The 26527-nt window shown below is 32.7% G+C and overlaps 1 protein-coding gene across 1 annotated transcript; it reads right to left on the reverse strand.

Annotated features, from left to right (window-relative positions):
• Window positions 1-2537: 2537 nt before the first annotated feature.
• On the reverse strand, window positions 2538-25908 carry LOC123665149 (b(0,+)-type amino acid transporter 1-like). The gene is made up of 13 exons (XM_045599495.1): window positions 25579-25908; window positions 15955-16064; window positions 14326-14422; window positions 11844-11945; window positions 11507-11613; window positions 11265-11400; window positions 10610-10735; window positions 10138-10285; window positions 8915-9142; window positions 8049-8145; window positions 7401-7550; window positions 5614-5782; window positions 2538-4679 (listed from the first exon to the last, which is right to left on the reverse strand). The coding sequence occupies exons 1-13, from the start codon at window positions 25706-25708 to the stop codon at window positions 4612-4614; spliced, it is 1668 nt and encodes a 555-aa protein (XP_045455451.1). The 5' UTR covers window positions 25709-25908; the 3' UTR covers window positions 2538-4611.
• Window positions 25909-26527: the final 619 nt, after the last annotated feature.

Below are 26527 nucleotides of genomic sequence, written 5' to 3' on the forward strand. Positions count from 1 at the left end.
TGTTGTTTGTGTATTTTAAACGGTATCCCAAATTATTTTTTACTATTCTATTAAATAACATGAAATATATCAAATTACAAAAAAAGCTTGATTTAAATAAATATCTTACAAAGCAAAAGTAATGTATATTCGAGGCCGGTTTAACTGGTTGTGGAAGTTAATCCTGCAAATTAGTTACGAATAGATTTTAATAGCAGGAGATAGAATATCAATAGGCCATTAGAAACTGTTTCTTCTTATTACTTCATCCTATCATAGTCCACTGCTGGACATGGGTCTTCCCAAGTTCGCGCCCAACTTACGGATTTTCCGTAATCTTCATCTAGTCTCAATAAACTGTAATTTAAGATTTAACTTGCGAATAAAAATTTGCTGTTCGTATAGTGGAATTCGATGTGAAGAAAGAATAACATGTCAAACTTATCTGTTGGATACCGTCATACGTCAAATAGTGTTATCCACAACTGATGAAATAAGCCCTTAAGCCTTAGTACAATAATTTACAAAATGTCATCAGTCATTTAGAAATTTAACGCGGTTGTTATAGTGAAAAATTAACGAACCGTAACTTACGCAACAGATTCTGTCATTTCTGATTGTGAACTTTAAATGAACCGAGCAACCCACCCTGAGATTTTTAAAACTAATGCTTTTAAAGATATTATTTATTGGCTAATCGTACAATCACTAAAAATTTTATGATCTGAAACGAGGATGAAATTCTGGAAAAGAAAATTTTTTGAAATAGGTTTTATTAGCTTTTGTTTGGAAGAAATTTTTCAATTAAAATTACTTTTATATCTCATATGAAAGTAATTTAAATTGAAAAAGGACACAGCAGGAAAATGATTGATTGATCGATCCTGGCTGTAACATCCTACTCCTAAGCATAGGTCTTATTCTCCACACTCCAAATTTGAAACAGCCCGACTGGATAAGTACCCTCAGCCATACAGAAGATAAATAATATTGCTCTCAAATAGTTTTGTGTTCCCGTCACATATGACATCTTTTCATGGTTACTTAACAAACAAAGAATTGAATGCATTTTTTATATGTATTTAGTATTTCATTTGTGTATCTTGTTTAAGGTTTCAAAATGGGATGAATATGTAAAGTGAGACTACTAATTATGCACATCCAGTACATATTGACAATATGACTGGGTTATTATTTTGTAGCAAACATTTTGGCATGCACTTAACTATGAAAATGTGAAGTATCTATCACTACTTCAATAAAATGACTAGTATCGAAATATCACGCGAGATAAACCGCGAGGCACACTCATTACATGAACAGAATTGACCATTATTGAGTTCGTGCACATTTGAGTCGGCAACAATCATTACGCGGACGGTTAGCGGCCTCTAATTCAAATGCTATACGACAATAATTCACGTTCGAACATTTACGACTCTCTTAACGAACCTTGATCGAATAAATTACCCTTCAATTTTAATTTGAATAATGTCGTGCTTGTTTTGTTCACGTGTTATAGGAATGTTTGTGAATAATACCAACTATAACATTCATTTTCTCTTGTAGCAAGAAGTGATTGTTCTGTTGTCCTAATAATTGTGTGATGTTTGAAGTAATAGCTGTAACGAACTATCATTTTTAATTTGTATATGAGGAGAATAGTTGTAAATGTTTATAAATAGTTAATTTTCTTTCTCGTTTCCATATAGTAAAAGACAATAAAATAAGTATTTTAATTTTTTTATTATTATTTCAGAGATCTGTTAATTCCTTCTGTTTGTCTTTTCTCTTGTTTTAGAAATATTTTTTTAAGTACCAGTGACCAATGTATGTAGGTATGAAGCTGTATAATTTTAAATACAAGTAATTGTATTTTGTAGTATACATCTAAAATATTTTCTTCTAAATGGTATGTAAATGGTCAAAGATCTGTGATCTTTGTTTATTGACAACAATAAATTGTTGAACATATAACTTTTACTTTTATTTTATTAATATGTATAATTTATTCCATCCCAGCGCTCCTACAATATTGAAGATTATTTTTAGCTGATAGAAAAGTATTATATAGTACTAGTACCTTTATATATGAAATGAAAATAGTATTAAAGTAATATTGTATACTATTTTTATCAATATTATAAAATTTATTCAAACTTTTTTTTAAGTTTTTAATTTAGTGAGTACAATAACACATTATTTCTAACTAAGATTGTATTTTATTTCCGTAAGAATAAATTTTAGTAGATAGGAAAATAAAATAAAAACCCGACGGTGTTAAAATAATTTTAAATAGAAACTGGAAATAAATATTATTGTTTTTAATATGGTCATACTAATTAGATAAACTCTTGAAAGTAGTGGGTGCAATTGCATCAACTTTTATTATTTTTGTTCTGCAATAATATTAGTAGGGATTAATGGAAAATTCCGTTTAAATATACTAATCTCAGCATCTTTTAGTCTGATTTAAAAATAGTCTATTTATTGGGGAAGACTTATGAAAACAAAATGACGTAGGAACGAGCAGTATGGAGTCTAAATAAAACAGCGTCTACGATTTACCCTTGTCTTTATTTAAAATTTCATTTAATTCAATGGTGGTGTATAACAATAAATAAATCTGTCCTTTATTAAGAGTACATAGGTCATTTTATGTATGTATAGGTATTTGATATTTTATCTGTACACAAAAAATAAAACCATCAGTTTTACCCATAACAATATCACATCCCTAGCTGTTTACTTGTGTGCCCGACATCTTACAAGTTACAGATAATAAATAGGAGATAATTGATATATGTAGATACTCTACACAATTAGATCGTTTACAATGGGGCAATTTATGGGATTTCAAGCAACATGCGCTATCTAATGGGCTTAAACACTACTTTTTGAAGTTATACTTCTTTTGGCGCGCTAGAGAAAAATGATGAGAGTAAATTTGTTACGATGCGCGCGTACACCGTCACAAAAAACAGACACCCTGAAGAAACGACGACTTGTGTTAACAAAAAAATTTATAATTATCCATTTCTTTGAATTGCAACATATCAAAAATATAAATATAACTTTAAAAAAAACAATAACGGCGATAGCTTATTTTGCCCCGGTAAGGAATGATGAGACCAATTTTTACCGGTCGCAAAATGTCAGCTGGAAAACGCGGAAATATCAGCTTAAAACCACGCTTTAGTCTTTAATGTGGGATAGTGTAACGATGGCTTTATATATAATACTCATTCTATAAAGTTAATAAGTTTTTAAATTCTCAAAAAAAAATTTAGAATATTATTAAATTTTGCGTAAATTAATTATTTAATGTAAGTAAAACTTACTATGACATATAAATCTGCAAGTTCTTTATCATATTTTTGATATTTCTCTTTTAAAAAATGCGTCCTAAAATTAATTTTTTTCTTTTCATATACTTACCTATATTTCTCGAAATATCAATTTAATACATTTCTTACGAAAACAGATAAAAATATTAATATGTAAAAATATTAAATTTCGCTACCTATCCCTTGTAAAAATATTGCAAATGATAACAATAAATGTAAGTAAAGACGACTTTGATTACTCTAATAGAACTAAGATTATCTACGAATGAGATGAACAACTGTAGACTATGAGTTTAGCACAATCACTCATAGTGACGCGAGAGGGCTTTGAGCCTCGAGATTTGCCACACCTTCAAAAAACTTTAAACGTCATTTCCTTTACCAACTGTAAACGTGTTAAATTATGTTGGACATAATTTCTTATCGATGCGAAAAATAAATCTTTTTTTTACCATATTTTATTATATCTTTGGCAGCCAGGTAGAATTTATCATCATCGTGTAATTATTATTATCGATATACCAAACGACACCAAACAATAAGTACCAACGCACGCTTAAACAATAATATTAGTAAATATCTCATATAATTTATAACAAACTAAATTTCTTAGAAACCAATTACAAAAACCGCTCACATTATTTTATCTTTTGTCTTTTAAAACATTTCTTTTCTTTGGAACATAATTTTAACACTAATCAATATAAGCGCGTCAGTTCCTCTTTAAATATTTGTACTCGTAACAACGTCTTGGCGAAATCTCATTGCAAATGCCCATATAGGAATGATTCGTGCAAACTAATGAAATGAAAAATGTACGTCTTAACTACAAAAAAGCCGAATGGCCTTACAACAGAAAAACGAGAACTAATAGATATAGGAAGTCAAATTACCACGTAAACAAAAGTAAAAATTGATTAAAGATATTATTGCTATATGAAAAAATCTTTTAAATAAAAATAATACAAAAACAGCGATAACATTCACGTTATTAATAATTTTGATGATATAATATATTTTGTAGATATTAAATTTTAGGGTACAATAAGAAACCTGTTATATCAGTCAAAAAATAATTAACTTTATAATACGTTTAAACGGTCAAACTTATCATAAATAATTGTAAATTCCTTGAAAATTGAATTGCTCATTGTTCTTATATACAGCACAACTCTCGACATAAAGTCATAAAGGCCGAATTCGTAAGTTATCTCGACAAAATGACAAGATATAAGAAATTATATGAGAATTAAAACGAGTGCTGTTTATAGTCCAGCGCAGACTGCTAGTATTCGAAGGTTGTTGATGTTGGAACCACTTCCAGTACCATTTGCAGAAACACTGTTATTTTGTCTGGAAACAAAAAAAAATATATATTCAATCTTGGTTTTTAAAATTCATCACATCATCATCATCATCACTAAAGCCTAATATAGTTAGCGCTAAAAATGGCATGAACTCATGTGTTTTGCCCATAGTCACCACGCTGGGCAGGCGGGTTGGTGACCGCAGGGCAGGCTTTGTCGCACCGAAGATGCTGCTGCACGTCTTCGGCCTGTGTATTTCAAAGCCAGCAGTTGGACGGTCATCGGTCGACTATTAAAATTAACTTATAATAATCTATGGTAAACATTACCGCTACAGTACCGCTCGATTGATTCGAGCAAAAAATGTTAAAAAAAAAACAGTTTTCTTGTACGTCAATTTTCTTATTATTGTACTTTATTTTATACTAGCTGTGCTCGCAACCTCGTCTGCGTCGAATAATGACTTTACATGTTTAATGTGATTCTTTAAATTGGCATAATTTTTTTTATTTATGAACCGATTAACATGAAACAAACACTAAATGCTAAGCTTGCCACACTATATTAGTGAAAACCACATTTAACTCGGATAAGCCTTTTCTGAGATTAGCGTGCACAAACGCACAGATAAACAGACAAAAATTCTGACAATTATTGTTGGGTGCGTTGATAAAGGTCCCAATAATATTTTTTCTCATATATCTTAAATTTACAGACATTGACCCGTTACATTTTTATTATATGTATTGATTTACCATTAATGCTACCGTTAGCTTTAGTACCCTTTGGGTACGGAGTGCGAGCTCTATTTATGTAAAAAAAAACACATCTTCATTTAAAAATTATAAAAATTTAAATTGTTTCAATATTTTATCTATTCAAGAGCAAATACAAATACGAATGAGTTTCGTGATTAATTAACTTTTCATATAAGAAAAAGATAAATGTCTGTATAATATACAGAATATTTGTCTACATACCCATAAACGGCAGCGAATATCCCCACTTGACAAACGGTAAGTAGACCAGCAGGCCGCCCAGTATGAACCCGCCTGCGTACAAGTACTCCCATTGGGGCTTGTCTATGATCGGTGCGACCACGAGGTAAGCGGACACTATCAGCACTATGTACGGGATTAATATCGGCACCTAGAAAAATATATAATAAATATAATAAATCTTCTGTTTCAATATAATAAATCAGACTAATTAAAAGTGCTTATCGATATAATAGAATGCAAAAAATTTATTAAAACAATATATCTGTTAGAACACCAATAATAATATGTAGGACTATAATAATATACAGACTATAAACAATTACGGGCACGCAAAAACCTATTCACGTCTGAAAACGGACAGAAAGTGTAATTAAATCATTTAGAATCGAATTATATTTTCAATTTTAACTTTATACAAGATTTTAAATGCAAAAAATGGTTTATACAAACGTTTTGTTTAGAAAGATAATAAAAAAGAGCAATTTAGAACTATTTAAAATTAAAAAATAATTTGATTGCATTACTTTCAAGATCATGTGATGCAGAAGCAAGTGCAAATATGTGTTGTTATAATAAACGTTTTAAATTTAGAATTAGAGTGACGTCACAGAATTCACGGCATTTAAATTGCCCTGAGAATAAAAATAAAAAGTTCGCTACATTACTTCAGAACGTTTAGATTCTAAATTATTTCTTGGTATCATAACCTTACCTATAACACAAGCATTAAATTGCTTGTCTTAGGAACAAGTGTGTGTATTTTAAAGACAGTTATTTATTACTTATTTATTTTATTTTTATAATAAGCATTAAGAAATAGATTCGGTCATTGGAAGTTAGCAAATTTTTAAAATGTGTATTATTTGATTCGCAAAAGATCGAGTTATATCATCATTACATCATTACAGCCTATACAGTCCACTGCTGGACATAGGCCTCCACAAGTTTACGCCACAAATAACGTGAACTCATGTGTTTTGCCCATAGTCACCACGCTGGGCAGGCGGGTTGGTGACCGCAGTACTGGCTTTGTCGCACCGAAGACGCTGCTGCCCGTCTTCGGCCTGTGTATTTCAAAGCCAGCAGTTGGATGGTTATCCCGCCATCGGTCGGCTTCTTAAGTTCCAAGGTGGTTGTGGAACCTTGTTATCCCTTAGTCGCCTCTTACGACACCCACGGGAAGAGAGGGGGTGGCTAAATTCTTTAGTGCCGTAGCCACACAGCACGAGTTATATGTTTAAAACAAAAAAATACATAAATAATTCTTGGGGACAGATTTGTTTAGTTGTATAAGTTAAAGGTATTTTTTTAAACAAGCTTTTATTTAAATGCGCTAAAAAGAATAAAGTAAACTTTCTTTAAAACGTTTACTATCATCATATGAACTCATTACAATTACATACTATATTGCAAATTAAATTAAAGCTTTTAAAAACTGCTTAGATTGACATAGAAATCGTTAGAGATATCGTCTTGAAATATACAATAAGTAATGGGTGTAAGGTAAAAACTTTTTTGAATAAATTAGGTATAATGTTAACAACCTGAGACTGATATACTGGTAGATATAAATTTATTGTATATATTTATATTCCTTATTGAACTTAAAAACACATACAAAAATATTAGTACAATGGCAGGGCGAATTTATCTCTAAAAGAGATCTCTATTATTTTACCCATGTTACATGTTATTATACCATGTTGTGTGTGTTATAAAGAAAAAAAAGTTCTTTACGTAGGACGAGGACTCGAAAAGTTTCATACCTTATAAGGCCTGGGTGCGTGAGGCTTAGTGCGGCGCATGACTATCAGGGCGAGCATGGCGCCGCCGTAGAATATCCACGCGCTGAACGAGAAGAAGTCGATCAGCGAGTCTATCGTCCCGTACAGTACCATCGCGACCGCGATCAGAGACTGCAGGAAAATTTATTATTGATATAGATTCCACACATTTTTATTCGATGCTAAGGGACCGGATACAAGATGACTTTTTTAAAGTCAGTTTGATTGCATGACAAGTCAGTCTTTTTGCGTATCACGAGGAATTTGATGATAATGAAAAAAGGGTTAAACATCTATGCTAAATAATACATCCGACTCACTGGTGTCTGATGAATATATATTAATTGTACAATTAGGTTAACATAGGCAGTTAAATTTTACTGTAGACATCCTATAACGTTTAAATAGTAGATAAGTTTTTCTCGCAATAAACTACTAAAGACTGACATATATTTTATGCTACTAGGTCAGAAAACAAGCTTACAACGCACCCGATGGTTAGCCAACCCTATAAACACTTGCAACACCAGAAGATCTTCTTTAACATTTTTTTTTTCTTTATTTTGAATATGATATATCCTGCTGTGCTCTACCTATAGGGAACGTTATTGATGTATGTCTCATACTTACGTGGAATATCAGTCCCGGCGCTGGAGTGAAACGTCGCACGTGGACGTACGATAGTATATCGAGCAAATGGCCCTCACGTGATGCCGCAAAACACAATCTGTTTACAACAATAAAGTATAAACCAATAGCAGCAGCAGAAATTTCTTCAAATAAATTTTATGACAATCAAAAGTGGAACTCTACAGGCAAAATCTAAGAGGCAAACTTAAAAAATTCATAAAAGGATATCCCTAAATACCAAGCTCTGTGTTATTGTAAGACTAAATCAGTGTTTATTTGTGTTTGCAGGCAAACGAAGAAAAACCGACTTCAATTATATCGACGAGTAATACAACGTAGGTAGACGAAAAAATTGTCAAGTAAATACGCATTATCAAAGATTACTCCAAAAGTTATAATCAGATCTCGATGAAATTTATATGTGACCACATGATTAACATCGGCTTTCGATTAAATTAAAAATCATTGGTACACTCAGTAAAAAGTTATGCGGATTTTCGAGAGTTTCCCTCGATTTATCTGGGATCCCATCTTCAGATCCTGGTTCCCTTATCATGGTATCAAACTAGGGATATCTCCTGTCCAACAAAAAAAGACTTATCGAAATCGGTTCATAAAAGACGTAGTTATTCCCGAACATACATAATACATATTCTCACGAATGTTGATTAAATAAAACTAAAAATATTAATTTATAAAGTATTGTGGTCGACTTGATAAGTGATTTCTGATCTCACTTTAAATATTGAATTAAAATGAATATTGGTTAAGTTTCATGGTTTAAATGAATTTTTTTGTTGTTTTCCTATATAAATTCTCTAATAAACCCAGAGGGTCTTTGAATGTGAGACTAGACTGTAACTCACCTGCCCGCAACAAACAGGGTGCCATTTGCTGATCCGAAGGTAGATATGGTGACGGCGAGCGGCATTAGCCAGGCGAGTGGACCAAGCAGCCGATTGCCGAAAGTGACGGCCACAGCTTCACTGTCGGCCATCTCACTCACCGACATTACGGCCAAATACGACACGTTGACCAACGCATAACACAGCGTCACCAGCGGGATGCCGATTATTATGCTCAGAGGAAGGTTCCTGTTGGAAGGTTTCTAAGTCTCATACTCAACACTTGTGAAGTCAATAGGAGACAGGTAGTTTTATCCAAAAATCTCTAATCAAATTGATTTGTCATGTGTAAAGGGATGCCTAAAATGATTGGAAATTTATTTGGAAATACAAAATCTTACGTCAAGCAAGGGTATATTCATTTGGAAGCAGATACCAATCATTTTAAACTAATTTATTCGGGTTTTTCCTTGCAAGCTAATATGTTTTATGTCCCTAATATATATAATAAATAGTATGCCAACAGTTTAGACAAATTAATAGTAAAAAAAACACTAAAACATAGTTAACTTAAATAAATCGATAAAAATAACTCCATGGTCATAATATTTTCTCCTATTATTATTATCCAATAATAATTTTGATATTCCCACAAAGTCATTTTAAATAGTTATTCGGTTACTCTTTACTAAGCGAAATACATACAATATTTTAGTTTTAATTAGAACCGAAGGCTGAATGTTTGTGTTACAAAAGCTTATTAAGCTATCGTAAACCCGAACTTAAATTTACTAGTTGTCTATGTGGTTCCTATAGCGGTTATATCAATTTATATATCATTAAACGAAATATTGGCGAAAAATGCCGAATAATTATTAGTAGGAAAATGTGAAAATGACTGTTTTTTTATAACGTATACTTATTAGGTACTTTTACAACTTAGTATGAATCGATAATTCACATGTATTAATCTGATTAAACTATTCACGTATTGATAATGTCCAAAAACAGCTTTATGGCCCTACTTCAATGTACTAATCTAATAAATACCTTTTTAAGACATATATGGATTACTTTATGCAGTGTAATATGGACGTTGGAGGAATTGTAAATTTAAATCTTAGAGATAAAATAAAAAGTATGCATACAGTATAAGTCTAATTTCTAGACGTTACTATACTAAAAGATCACGAACAAAAGCTATATTAAAATAAAACACACTAGTTCAAGATAAACTTCCTTACTTGGATGGATTTTTAATTTCCTCAGTGACATAGTTAAGGTTATTCCAGCCGTCGTAGGCCCACAGGCCCGTGTAGAAGGCCGTGGCGATGTTGCCCAGAGTCGCCGTACTACTGGCGAAGTTGGGCTCCTGTAAATGTCGCGTATTACCTGCACCATACGGACACAACCTCCTGTCAGTCTATTCCCAAATATATTTAACCTTTATTATTACATAATTATGAGCCGTGAGTAATGACAGTCGAATGGTTGATATTGTAAATGAAAGCGTATTTGGAATCTGAATATTATGGTCTAAAATTCTAAATAATACTATGGCCTTAATATCAAAAAAATATGATTTTAGATCATGAAATGGCTACTCAAGCAACATATAAACTAGATTCTATAAACTAGGTCAAATCAAATTTTCTGAAGTTGATTCAAATGTGATATGCGCAATGTCTTTAATTAAATATTCGCAGGTGTTATTACCTAACATCAGTTTGTACGCTCCACCGCAAACGATTATTGCAATCGCTACCAGTTTTGCCGCAGTGAAGATATTTTGAACTTTGGTCGCTAAATTCACACTATAGCAGTTGACCGCCAGAATCATTACTAGAAAAAAAAGACATTTTATGTGTGAAGTTCACAAAAATAATTATAATAAACGTAGTATGCTAGAAAACATCCGTAAAAACCGACAAATTACGCTTTTGCTACAACCGTAATATTTTGCTCCCTTTTACGAACCTAAATGTCACGCGGATGACCGTAATAATATTTTCACTAAATTTTTGCTAATTGGCAGGTAACCTATGTATAAATATATTTTTATAGGTCCTATGTTAGCAATATGCTCTGCTGTATAGGTTCGATTCCTTCTTAGGAATAGTGCTATTTATGTACATACCTGTTCTGATCTGGTTTTTTTCCTTGTGTGTCTCTCCATTGTGCCCCGGAGAGCACGCAAAGCTCTTGGTCTCGCTTGTTATCGTAAACACATGTTAGCGATCGTTACAATTTGATCAGTATTTGACAGAACACACATTTGGCAGATCAGTATTGATCAGAAATTTGAATGGTCAGAATTAACTTGGACTCATTTTAACCTAAAATTAGGTCTTAAGATAAAAAATGTATTTACCAATAGAGATGACGGCCACAAGTTTGACAAGAGCATCTGGTGGCTCACATTCAGATACGAACGGCTCTACAGCGTATTTAGCAAAACTCAGGCAGATGATAGCCATTTGAGACGGTTTGAGCACTAATGTCGAAACCTAGAAATATCACCTACCATTAATATTAAGAAATTTTGTATATTGCTTAATATGCTAGGGGAAAAAATACACATATTTATATACATAGAAAGGAAGTGTATATCACCCATGAGAATAGAAATGCAGGAGGTCCTCCGAAAGCGTCCATGAAATACGCGTACTCGGCACCTGACGACGTATTCATCGTTCCTAGCTCCGCGTATGCGAGCGCTCCTGCATATGTTACATTATTTATATTATAAAGGTTTATAGCTTATAGAGATTCAAAATAAACATACAAGAAACGAAAATATTTACTATTTAGTCACATTAATTAGAAAGTTTATTTTTATCAATATTTTTTGTTGAATTTCAAGTATAAGATATTTTTTTTAATGTTTAATAAGTTAGAGCTTTATTGCATACTAAAAGAACATTTTTTGTACAATTATATCAATATTTACCGAGCAGGGAGAGTAGGCCACACGCCATCCAAATGATGAAGCTTATGCCAACTGAGCCTGTGCGCTCCAAAAGCCCAGAGGGCGACACGAAAATTCCAGAACCTTCAATAGAACAATTAATAATTAGCTTTTCAAAAAGTATCTTACAAAAGATACGCAAGTACTGTTAAAAACGTTCTCATTCAGATTTTATGTGTTCTAAATAGTGTACCGAAGAGTGTTGATGGTGTTGTTCTAATTCAAATTCGCATCAAACATCCTTCGTATCTTCTCAAATACTACGTGATTTGGCGAATACAGACGCGCTCCATTAGCACAACTAAAAGCTATCTAAACTAAAATTGAAAAGAACTGAACGATAAATAGAAATCACGTGAGTAAAATACTTCTGAAAAATACTTTATAGATGGATAATATATACAAAATAATATATATATTTGTCCTCATACAAGTCGAACATAAATTACGTAACCCTTGTTCTTTGATTTAAAAATTATACTTCAACGGCAGGTACAAATCAATCAATATTTTGCATTATTTATTCTTTACCCTTGAACTTACACCATGCATTTGTATGATGTGTCTATCTACATTGGCTTACTAATTGTTATGTAGTGTCGTCCTATATTTATTATCTGATTGTGAGGTGTCGTATCCAATTGCAGGCGTCACCTTCCACGTAAACTAATCACTATTGCGCATCTACTTACGAATGAATATTATGAACCGATACACTAGGGAAACTTACCGTGATGTTTGATAAAAATAGTGGTCGGTGAATAAAATTATTATTTGTTCCAAATGTTTTAATGAAACGCTTAACACGTAATTTTAATTCCTATTGTTAAAAAGCATTAGAATGATTTATGGAACACATTTCTGTCTATACAGACCTATGTTACCTATGTAATACATAGGTAACATAGTATGTACAATAGCCATTAAGAGATTAAATTTGTAAGATAGTCATCATACAGACTTGTTGTAATACTTCTTAATCTTAAGACTTGAGAAATAAAAGGTTTCTTAGACATTGTTGAGAGCTTTAAAGATTATCCGTAAAACTTTACAGAAACCAGGCGGTCCGGGTTGCGGTTTTAATTCATTAGAAGCGATAGTTAAAGCCTCTATCTCTACAAGTTTACTTAAGACAGAGTGACTAAGTGACCTGTTTGTTCGATGGCTATCATCATCTATAATATTATATTTAGGACTAAATTCACAGATTACAGATCTGATAAAAGTTTCTGATATGTTATGGCTTTTCACAATTAAACTACATTATATCGATTAGTTTACAGTTGTCTATCATAAACCTTGGTGATGGTCTACAAAATATTAATCGGTAGGATGAAAAACAAAACCCTAAAATAAAAACCAATCGCAGAAATGTTTATACGAGCATAACTGTCGAACGAGCAAATAATTGGTTATATTCTTTTGTTATGTTCGTTATTGTCACTACAATTTTTAATTTTAAAAGAAATATATATCTAATATAAAAAATCGATCATATTCACGAAACAAAAATGTGGCGGTCCGAAGTTCGCCGGGTCAGCTAGTAATCTATAAAACAAACGTTTGTATTACATATTGTATTAAATATGTATGTACACACGTAAATAGATCTTATGTAAACACCATTAGTTACGGAAACTATTATTTGTAGTGTTAGTTGGTCTGGGCTAAAGGTACACTGAGTAACAATATACTTGTTTAACCTCTTACTAGGCTTTTTTTCTGAAAACTAAAACGTTTCAATCTTAAACTTGTATAAAAAGATAATATTTTGGGTTGTTTCTGTTTTATCAATATTTTCCCTTTTTTGTTTGAACCTTAAAAAAATGCAAGGACGTTCTACAAATGAGCCTGTGAAAATTAAATGTATTGAACAAATTGAACCTATGCTTTATAATAGTCTACATAATCATTTTTTTTATCCGTTCCGTGTGAAATGACGCAGATATCTTATGTTATTCTTTATAAAACGTTTATTAAACATATGTTAAAGCTAATTTTTTATCTGCGTCAAACTTTATTAGCTGTGAATATTTATATTTAAGTTACTCTAATGTGTTATTTATGTATGTGAAAATATTGACCTCGAATCTACGTTTTAAATTTGTTTTTAAGATATTCAAACTACAAAAAAATGTCGAAGTTTTAACGCCATTTTATTTCGGACATAACAGATAAGTGAAGAAAGGCATATCGTTTACAATATCACCATCAGTACATGCTTGTTTTGCCAATATGTCTACTTCCTCGTTTCCAGACAAACCAATATGAGAGGGTATCCATTGTAGAATTACCTCCTTTGAATGAGAGGTTAAATCTTCAATAGATTTTATAATCTCGTACGCTATCGAAGTACCTCTTAGTACATTATAATATAAGATCTGGCCAATATCGGTTTAATTTTACAAAACAACTACGACGTGACGAAATTTTATAGTTTTTATAAGAAATATAGCGTACGTACCAATCATAGTGCCAACGATTAGAGCCACCCCACTGAAGAGTCCCACCCGTCTCTTGAGGTGAACAGGGTCGTCCGGAGCTGCGTCCGACCCCTCCAGCTGCAAAATCACAATGTTAAACAAGTTTCATAAGATTTGGTGTTATTTACATAAATATATAACACAATATTAATTGGCACATCGTTTCCTAAAAATTATCCCCCAAAAATTATATATGAAAAAACACTTCTATTTGTTTTAGACTTGTTAGGTGTAGAGAACACTTCCTTGATTATTATCTTTTTCTGAAAACCTTAACCGGTATAAACATTTAGAAGTAATTAACTAATATTGTCGTCCATTCGCTGCCTAATAATATTTTCACAAAAAAAAACAGACAAAAACAAACAGACGTACATGTATGTATACCGATGTTAGATAATTAAATTTATGTCAAAATAAATCGCTGTTTATTTTACTTAAATAAAAAGTAAAAATCGAACACAGCTAAACCACGTCGTTTTTAAAGCTTATAAGCTTAATAATTAAAAGTTTTGCAAGGAGCACCAGTCAAAGTTGGTCCAGATTTATTTTAGGCGTGCGACACTCTACATACATCTTAAAATGCAGAGTAAATCTTTTTCGTCTTGAATAAATGTTTTTAATTGGAATAATTACAAAATTATATCAGTAGCAATTTATCAGAAATTAAATATAAGACGATATAATAACATCACCACTAGGACACCATCGAATCGATAGAATCAAACTGTTAAAATAACTTTTATGATGTCAATGCCCATTGTGACACAACTGCAATAAAATTCTTTACCCCTGAAAATACTCGTCATATGAAAATATGGCTAATATTGCGTCATGTTCATAAAAAAAATTAAACTGTAGAGAGTTCTCGCTGTATTTCGCTGACTGTGCCCATCTTCAAGCATGCCAGTATCCTGGTACATTCTTCAGGGGTTAAGGACGTGATAACTTCAGAATAATAAAATTTATAAGGCAGAGACACACTATTTTTAACTCATTTATTTCAAAACTAAAACAAATGCGAATGAATCAATTTTTTTTTGGTACTAAATTAAAATATGAACGTTATTTTATATTTTCCTTTTTTATACAATTATCAAAAATAATTAACAGGGTTATACACTTATTATTTAGTCATTATTTTATAAAGATAGGTCAGTTACTTTTGAAGATATTGAAGATTTTCTAACCGACTCTTTTTCTTTGCGGTCATTCACGATTCATATTTCACGACTTTAAAATAACATCAATAACGTAAAAAATATGTATAAATTAACTTGAATGAACTGTTTTACACCTCTATACTCGTAAGTGTGATGTGACTATGCCTTTAGCATAGATCTAGTCTACGCTTATGTACTGGATTAATGGCAAGGAAATCTAGAGCGAAGTTATTATCCAGAAGTGGCTGTTCATTAAGGGTATCGACGATAATTTGTTATCATATATCTCATTCAGAGCTTGCAAAAATGTAGGTAACGTACACAAAAAAAATGCTACTCCTTAGCAAATGAATAAGAAAAAAAAAATACCTTTACCTCAATTAAAATGCTAAATTATGTATTGGTATTGCAAAGATTTTCCTGTAATTTTTTATTAACGACCTGTACCTTGTCTCCTGGGTTGGCGTTGCCGTCGGCGAGCGCTCCCGCCGCGCCGTCTTCGGCGTCGCAGTCGGCGGTACACCCGCGCCACACCAATCCGCCTTCGCGTGCACTCCCTTCAACAAAAAAGTATATTTTGTTAATGTTGCTAAATCATAGCTCTATTTTATTAATTAATTTATATTAAAGGATTATTTGTGATACTAGGAACTAATCCGTCTAGTCTTTGTTATAACACGCGATACGTTGATAATAATCTGGAAATAAATATTTAACAGAATATGCAATTTGTATGTATTTTCAAATTTGCTAATATAAAATACAAACCGATGATATAAGAGCTAATAATTAAAGTTCCAGCTTTCAGGTCTCTGAAGCTTGTTTTCAAGAAGTGGGACTATCATTATCGACAAGAATTTATTAGCTGTCTCTTTACCATGATACTTTTTTATTTCAGTGTTTATAAAAATAAATAGATATATATCTTCACGAACTTAATCATCACGTAATAACGTCTAATAATGTTTATGTATGTACCTAAGTCACATGATCGGATAACAGCGAGCAAAATATTTGGCGTCTAGAGCATATTAATTTTTTTATTGATATTGTTTTAGATAATTCTATTTTTTTTATATTTCATGTAGAAACTAATCCATATTATATTACGAGTAGACTGTAAGTAATCATAATGGTGCTAAGTGTACAAAACTGATAAAGAAACGCTGTATGTACTGTATCGAGACGAGAAAATTGTTTTTTTTTTTTTTTTATTTCGAATTGTTATTTTTCTTTGAGATTTTTGTTACTTGCTTGTTAATCTTGTTAAAATTAAAAATAAATTAAAGGAAAGTGATATATACCCACAATGCAATAATCCCCTAAGCTTTAAAACTATACAATTCTAAAGAAAAATCGTAAGCGGAAATCGTTATGAACAAACAAACCAACAAAATACCCGAGCTTCGAAACGTAACATTCTTTACTAGTTTAGACTTCGTCGGTTGGTTACAAAAACTAATAATATCTTTCTTATCTAGAAAAATTGTGTTAATTTTATAGCACTTTAATAAAATCAATGTTGAAAAATAAAAATGTTTATAGCTCTATATATTATGCATTCAGTGCTTTACCTTTCTACAATATATCGTGCAAATCAACATCAAAGTTAAGCTTGTTATTAATGTATTTAGAAGATTTCACCCAAAATAAAGTTCTCTCCGAATCACTGAAGTAATTACAGGCGACATAACGATTGTAAATTCTTTGTTAATGGTTTTGACCGGATCAAAACGTAACGATTACAAAGTGTGTGCCAATACGAAGACCTCCAAAGAAGTGTTTATATTTGATTATTTCATTAACAGTAATTAATTACTGTTGGCACTTGTCTGTCAAACAAAACAAAAATACCTACTTAAGGAGTTCCAAGAAAAAACAGAATCAAAATTTTGCTGAAAATTCTTTCTTCCTTATTTCTTTATGACTTGTATTATTAACCATCTTAAAAGTTTTAAAACTCTTAGGGACACTGTGAATATGAACATTTTTAATTTTGTGAGACTAACCTGCAAATCCTGATACGAGGGTGCGTTTTTAAGTTCGCGGAAGAACGCGGAGAAGTTTGCGGAGAGGGTTGGAGGGGGGTGATTAGGCTCATTAGGATCGTAACGTGTTTAGTGACTCATATTTAGTATAAATACGAGATTTCATTGTTATTAGACTATTAGTCTTTGAGCTATCGTCAACCAAGCAAGATAATCAGAAGTGAAAAGTGAAATATGGAAAAAATCGAATATCGCGCCGTTATAAAGTTCCTTACCAAGCAAGGAAAATCAGTTGCGACCATAATGGATGAGATGTCATCGGTTTACGGTGACTCTTGTCCAGGAAAAACCACGGTGTACAAGTGGCACAGTTTGTTTAAAAAAGGAAGGGAATCCCTTGAAGACGACTCGAGACCGGGCAGGGCATCGAGGTGACCACGCCAGAACTTATCCAAAAAGTCGAAAAACTTGTACTCAACGATGCTGGACTAAAGAAGAAACAACTCGCAGAAATGGTTGGCGTATCCGATACAACCATTTTTAAAATCCTGCACGATCATCTTGGCATGACTAAGGTCAGCGCAAGATGGGTACCGAGAATGCTCACGCCGCAGCAAAAACAACAACGCGTAGAGTGTTCACGTGCATTTTTGGATCTCTGCAATGAAGACAAGGATGGTGTATTGAGTCGAATTGTTACTGGAGACGAAACTTGGGTTCATCATTATGAACCTGAGTCGAAACAAGGCTCTATGCAGTGGCATAAAAAGGGCACAGCACTCCCCAAGAAGTTCAAGGTATCACAGTCAGCTGGGAAACTCATGGCAATGGTCTTTTGGGACTCGGAAGGAATATTATTGATCGATTATAAAGATAAAGGTGTTTCTATAACCGGAGAATACTACGCTTCAATATTAGAGCGATCAAAAGAAGCCATTAAACAGAAAAGACGGGGAAAATTGACGAAAGGTGTGCTGCTTTTGCACGACAATGCGCCTCGTATTTAATAATTATGGTCTAAGATTACGAACTAGACACGATCTTCACCCATCTGTTTAACGGATACAATTATTTTATACCTAATTACTATGTTAAAAATAAATTGGGGTTAAAAAGATATATTTATTAAACATATGGCTGAACACAGCTAGTATCAATATATATTAATATACCTGTTTATATCTGCCAACCCAGTAATTATGCTAGAAAAATAAAAAACTACCCAAATTTTGCATTTTCTACAGGCTTATACTATCATAATTATACCCATTCGTCTTCGCCGGAATTCTCGTATAATTATCTCTTCTGTACTGTGTAGTATTTCATCCGCCAACACCTGCTTACCAAGGATAAGTTCCAATTCCTTGGTTCACATAGTGAAATTAAAGGGCATCAGAAAAACTTAAACTGCGGATACCCCTTCACAGAACAAACTTTTATAAAGACGTTTTTCTGTACAAACTGTGATGCTATGGAACGACTTACTTGTGGCTATAAAACGTACTCAAAATTTATTTCTATTTAAAAAGTATTTGAAAGCATATTACATTAGTCTATATATGATGATGATGATGATGATGATATATAATTCATATATATATATATATATATATATATATATATATATATATATATATCTATTTTTACTTATTTATATTTATATATCACCTGCCTTTCTGAAAAGCAATATCCCTCTCATTATCAGGTTGTCTGGAAGAGATTACTTTTTTCATCATTATCATCATTACAGCCTATACAGTCCACTGCTGGACATAGGCCTCCACAAGTTTACGTCAAAAATAACGTGAACTTATGTGTTTTGCCCATAGTCACCACGCTGGGCAGGCGGGTTGGTGACCGCAGGGCTGGCTTTGTCGCACCGAAGACGCTGCTGCCCGTCTTCGGCCTGTGTATTTTAAAGCCAGCAGTTGGATGGTTATCCCGCCATCAGTCGGCTTTTTAAGTTCCAAGGTGGTAGCGCAACTGTGTTATCCCTTAGTCGCCTCTTACGACACCCACGGGAAGAGAGGGGGTGGCTATATTCTTTAGTACCGTAGCCACACAGTACAGATTGCTTTTTTAACCGACTTCAAAAAAGGAGGAGGTTACTCAATTCGGCCGGAGAATATATATTTTTATACTCAATGTATATTTTTTTATGTATGTTCGCGGATAACTCCGTCATTTATGAACCGATTTTGATAATTCTTTTTTTGTTGGAAAGGAGATATCCATGGTATGGTACCATGATAAGGAAACCAGGATCTGATGATGGGATCCCAGAGAAATCGAGGGAAACTCAAAAATCCGCATAACTTTTTACTGGGTGTACCGATTTTGATGATTTTCAGTGTGATCGAAAGCCGATGTTTATCATGTGGTCACATTTAAATTTCATCGAGATCTGATTACAACTTTTGGAGTAATCTTTGATAATGCGGGTAACATAATTATGTACATCGCCGGCAAGAAATTTATGTGGTTGGGGGGAAAGAGGGGGGTGGGGCGTGGGAGGGAGTGTGGGTTTTTCACCCCTCCCGGACAACTATTTTCGTGTAAGCCTCGTTGTTACAGAGATATCATGGTTGAAGTTTTAAGGTTCAATTTTTAAATCGGAAAAACTTAACCTAAGAATACTGGGTGAACCGATTTTGATAATTTTTAATTTAATCGAAAGCCGATGTTTATCATGTGGTCACATTTAAATTTCATCGAGATCTGATTACAACTTTTGGAGTAATCTTTGATAATGCGTATTTACTTGATTAATTTTTCGTCTACCTACGTTGTATTACTTGTCGATATAACTGAAGTCGGTTTCGTTTGCCTGCAAACACAATTATTAGCAATAAGATCACCTGCTTGTACAATTTGTGACTATAATTGCTTGTAATGTGAATTTTGTTCTTTATTTAGATGTGCAATAAAGTATATTATTAGTATATTATTATTATCGGTAGATATTAATTATAAACCAAATGTAATTTTAAACGCATCGGTGTTTTTTAAAACATGTAAATATTTTTTATTTTTCAAATAGCTTAAGGACTAGTATATATTCTATCAGAACTTTTAGGTTTTTGTTAATAATGTAAGAATTTGTTTAAATATATATTTATATATACGTATTTTATATACAAACATATTTCATGTCACGAACCCATTTTATAGTTATTGTAGTAAAAGCAGTTAACGGTTTGTGATTTAAAAAAAAACATAAATTATGGTTTTTTTATTTTTATAATATCGTCATATAAGCACATAATATTAAAAAAATAATAATACATACATTGTAACCGGCGCAAAAGTTAGCGCAAGTATTTATAATCGATGAAAATGTCAAATCTACAAATAAAATAGCGGTCAAACAGATCTGATATCCTTACTAGCTGTGCCCGCGACTTCGTCCGCGTGAAATTTGACAAAAAGTTATTATTCAGTTTGCAGAGTTATAATATAACTAGCTGTGCCCGCGGCTTCGCCCGCGTTGAAATCAGTTTGTCACAAAGTTTTCCCGGCAAACTTCCAGTGAAACTCTCATCAAAATCGGCTTTGCCGTTCTGTAAACCTTCCTCTTAAAGCCCTCTCTCCATTTGTGAAACCGCATGAAAATCCGTTAAGTAGATTTTGAGGGAATCGGTCACATACGCTTTTGGGAACTTTGTTTTATAATACACTAACTGTTGTCCGCGACTACGTCCGCGAGGTTATGAAGATATGCATTACTATTAAGATGCTTAACGCAAATTATTTTTTTATTTCAGTCACTTGAAATGCTTATCACTCTGAGTAACTTTTTCAAAGGCACAATTTAGTATAATTTAATAGTTATTTTTATAAAACCTCTCTATACACCACATTTTTAGTTTTATTTTCAGGCTACAGTATGAATAACCTATCAGGCGAACTTGTTGCTACTGTATATGTTTCATACAAACTATCAACCCCAATTAAACCCCCTTAGCGATGGAATATCGCAAAATCCGTTCTTAGCGGACGTCTACTAACTATAATCTACCTCCCTGCCAAATTTCATCTTTGTCCATCTTGGATGGATGGACCATCCAGCGGTTTTTGAGTTCTCGTGATGTCAATCAGTGACCTTTCTCTTTTATATATATAGATTACGATGTATTATTTAGACACTTCCTCGCCATCTATAGAGCATACATTTTAAATTTCAAGTCTCTTACTTTAATAACATATGTCTTTCATATAAACTTCCAACCCCCGTTTTATCCCCTTATGGATCGAGTTTCGTAAAATCCGTTCTCAGCGGATGTTTACGCCCTATAAGGAACCTATCTGCAAAATTTCAAGTTTGTAGCTGTTATAGTTTCAGAGATTTCGTGATGAGTGAGTCAACCTACCATACCCCATTTCAACCCCAAAAGGGAGTTGATTTCTAAAGATACATTATTTGAACACCTTTTCAACATCTATAGAGCATACATTTTAAATTTCAAGTCTCTTACTTCAAAAACATAGGACTTTCATACAAACTTCCAACCCCCGTTTTATCACCTTAGGGGTCGAGTTTCATAAAATTCGTTCTTAGCAAATGTATATGCCCTATAAGGAACCGACTTGCCAATTTTCAAATTTGTAGCTGTTATAGTTTCGGAGATTTCGTGATGAGTAAGTCAACCTACCATCCCCCGTTTTAACCCCAAAAGGGAGTTGATTTCTAAAGATACATTATTTGAACACCTTCTCACTATTTATAGAGCATACATTTTAAATTTCAAGTCTCCTCCTCCAAAAACATAGGATTTTCATACAAACTTCCAACCCCCGTTTTATCCCCTTAGGGGTAGAGTTTCATAAAATTCGTTCTTAGCAAATGTATACGCCCTATAAGAAACGTACCTGCCAAATTTCAAGTTTGTAGGTATTATAGTTTCGCAGATTTCGTGATGAGTGAATCAACCTACCATCCCCCGTTTTAACCCCAAAACGGAGTTGATTTCTAAATATACATTATTTGGACACCTTCTCACCATCTATAAGGAATACATTTTAAATTTCAAGTCTCTTACTTCAAAAACATGGGACTTTCATACAAATTTCCAACCCCCTTTTTACCCCCTTAAGGGTTGAATTTTGTAAAATTCTTTCTTAGCGGATGTCTACGCCCTATAAGGAGCCTTTCTGCCAAATTTCAAGTTTGTAACTGTTATAGTTTCGGAGATTTCGTGATCAGTGAGCCGACCGACTATCCCCCGTTTTAACCCAAAAAGGGGTTGATTTCTAAAGATACATTATTTGGACACCTTTTCACCATCTATCTATAGAGCTTACATTTTAAATTTCAAGTCTCTTACGTCAAAAACATGGGACTCTCATACAAACTTCCAACCCCCATTTTACCCCCTTAGGGGTCGAGTTTCGTAAAATCCGTTCTTAGCGGATGTCTACGTCCTATAAGGAGCCTACTTGCCAAATTTCAAGTTTGTAGGTGTTATAGTTTCGGAGATTTCGTGATGAATGACCTTTCGCGTTTATATATATTATAGATGAAATTTCTAAAATAAAAGTTGCCTGTGTTACTCCTTACTACATCAGCTACCAAGTCCTGTCAAAATCGGTTCAGCCGATTCAGAAATTAGCCGGAACAAACAGTCAGACAGAGAGACAAAAATTGTCAAAAATGTTATTTCGTTATATGTACCGTGCATACATCAATATGCATTTAGTAAAAAGCGGTTATTTTAATATTACAAACAGACACTCTAATTTATTTAGTTGTATAGATGTATAGATTACCACATCGGTTGAGTTTCGATTTGATGACAAATCTGCAAGCACTAAGTCACTCTACACGCCGGACGCAACGTAATCAAAACATAGACACTACAGTACGAACATCACGTATGCCACCTACATATATTTCTGGAATGTTTTCAAGAACATTTTATTTGACATTTGACATTGTACACATGTAATAACAATTTTTTTCAGAAAACACACACTCAGAAACAGACATTAATTTTAAAAATACGTAACAACAACGGTATTATTAGGAATGACTATTGTATTAGTTTAGGTCCTCAGTCAACTGTTACGCACCTAATTACAAGAATATTTATTAGAATCATTTTCATCACAAATCATATAATATCTCCAGATCTAATGATTATTCGTAATACACTCTTTTGGTAAGCTTGTAAAGATACTCTTGTTTTATTGCACTTTTTACAGGTTGTTTTTTTTTAATGAGTTTAGAAGTGATTTATTATAATTTCTATGTTCACGTCTACTTTTTATCCATCCTAGTATGAAGTATTACATCTGGCGACGAATCGAGGTGGCCTTGTTAATAAAACTGAATCGAACTCAAAGGCCCTCGAACAGAAGTCTGCGCTATCACAACTGAATCTTCAAGTGCTCTGCTAAATATTTGTTACCAATTAGTATAAGCTCAGTACTAGAAGCGAACAACTCAAAAAATTTCATATTTCGAAAAATATCAGTGGCATGCATATCCGAGTATCTAATATGAAACAGCGTGGCGAATCAAACTCTAATTGTTCTTGAAAAATTAGCGCGTATTAAAATAAGCATTTATCTAGTATTGGGACACTAAAACTGCAAAGTATATTAAACATAAAACAATCTTAAACATAAAGCGTGTGTCCTAATTTTGAAATGGCACCCGAACGAAAATAGAAATCTAAAATATTTCCAAACCATTGCGTAAAGTTCATTCATTCGAATAATTCAATATGCTTGGATAATTCAGTCAACAGAGTAAATCTAAAAATAATATCATGAGTAAAGTTGCGATCATTATTCGTATTTCAAAGCTTTCATAAAAGTCTAGCAAAAGTTAACAGTGTTATCTGAAGTTCTCCCAATGACGCAATACTCGTATACTGACCGTCACGTGCCTACCAGAATTATATTTCTACGTACGTCCTACGAAAAGTTTATATAATAAATCACACAATCGTAAAACGAGAATTTTATCGCTTGACATCTACCGTACAAATACTCATTGTTATTTTGAGATTTGATATATTTTTTTTTTTAATTATTAAAAAAAAACTTGATGCTATTTACAAAATAACATTAAAAGAAAACAATAACAGAAAAAGAAAAGAAAACAACCACATTATTGTTCTCCTCTTCGACTATCAAGTTACATTGGTTGCTGAGAGAAATTACCTGCAAAGATTTAAAAAATAATATGAATGGTTTCGAGGTTTGAGCCTTTTAAGAATATTAAATATGAGTACCAATATTCTTAATATTCTACTGTTGCTCTTTGGTTTTTGAAATATGCTATAACTAACTCTACACACGTGTAATCGTACCTGTATAATAAATTATATGAATGCTATAAATCTATCAACTAAAAATAATTCCTCTACATGTATTTGTGTACATAATAAATTATGTATGCAACTATTTGATACAATTATAAATACTATAGAAAATAAATAAAGTCCGATCAAATAATTTGTGCAAGTCGTTTCTGACACGCCAGTGCTGATTCAGAATTAATATACAAATCGTTTTATAAGGGATATAACTTTTCATAGAGTAACCTCAGTTTCTTAGGAATGGTTTTCATTAATTTAACGATTAAAGTAGAATAAATAATATACAATATTTTTATTGTATTGTAAAATGAATTAATCTCTTGAGTTTTTAGATATGTGTATGACTGAAATGATAAGATCAAGTGTTTTAACTAGATATTATCTTAATTCATGATATTAGAGCACTTTCAATATATATTTTTTAATTTTATATTGCTACAGAATATATGAATATTCAGGATCCCATATCAAAGGGGTCAAAAGTATGAACATACTCGTAGTTTGACAATTAATTAAAAGGACAGGTTTTGCTACCGTGAGTAAGTAATAAAAACTAAACGTTTCAGGATAGACGTAGCAAAACCCAAACATACCCTACGAAAGCAAGACGATGTAAAAGTTATGTATACATATTTATGATTGAAACTAAACAACTAAGAAATACATAAAAGGTTACAATGTAACGTAATTCTTCGTTTTTTTTCGAACATATGTATTAAAAAGTTTAATATATCTTAAATAAAGACAGGCTAAAAAACCTTGATCTGAGAAGAGCAATACTGGTCCAATAGTTCCATTGTGCAACTTGTCCGTATTTTCTGTATATGCCTTCGCACTGACCGAGCTACGTAGCAGTGATGCCAGTTTGTCACGCATCGCATCGCACATACGTTCACGCTGCGACCCCTCCACAGCGCCGGCGCCACAACCGAGAACACAACCTCCACAAAACGAGCCAAATGTCTCTAGTCTCACTTTATAAATATAACTGATTGAATCTGCCTATTATCTTAAGCCACACTTCACAACCACAATTTAATATGTAGCACTGCACTATATGTCCTATATATTTATAAAATATTGTTTATCACGAATTGAGCACTTATTAAAAATTAATAAATTTTGAGCATTGATAAATTTAACGAACCACCAAAAGCTTATAATAAGATAATATAAAAAGATAAAACGTAACTGACATGTTCTTCGTATTTCCCAGAATTTTTATATTTTATTTCATATATTAAAAGACACTTTTATTTGACTCGTATTACATATGATAAAAAATGTCTAAGACGAACAGTGGTTCAGGGCGAACTGGCTATTCCGAGCGCTAGCCAACACGTGGGCGGCCAGCGGCCCGCCCGCCCGCCTATCGCCGATCAATGGATGAGATTCGACACCTGACCTGTCCCTTAATATCTACGAAATACAATCCACTTATAATCTAACAAATAGACACGTTAGCGAATGAAAAAAAAGCGTGTAAACGTTGTGGCGTACACGCCATTACGACTTACACACAACAATTTATTACACCTTAATTTTCCTTACTATACAGATATGTGCCTACATTTATACATATAATAAAATGGTAGAAAAGTCAAAACTGTACATTAAAAATTTTTTTAAAAGAATATTTGGGGTGTGATCTATAATCGATACCGAGGCCAAAAATATAGTTTTTAGAATTTTTGTCTGTTCGTCTGT

Source organism: Melitaea cinxia, chromosome 2 (genome assembly GCF_905220565.1).
Source record: "Melitaea cinxia chromosome 2, ilMelCinx1.1, whole genome shotgun sequence".
Lineage (NCBI taxonomy): Eukaryota > Metazoa > Arthropoda > Insecta > Lepidoptera > Nymphalidae > Melitaea > Melitaea cinxia.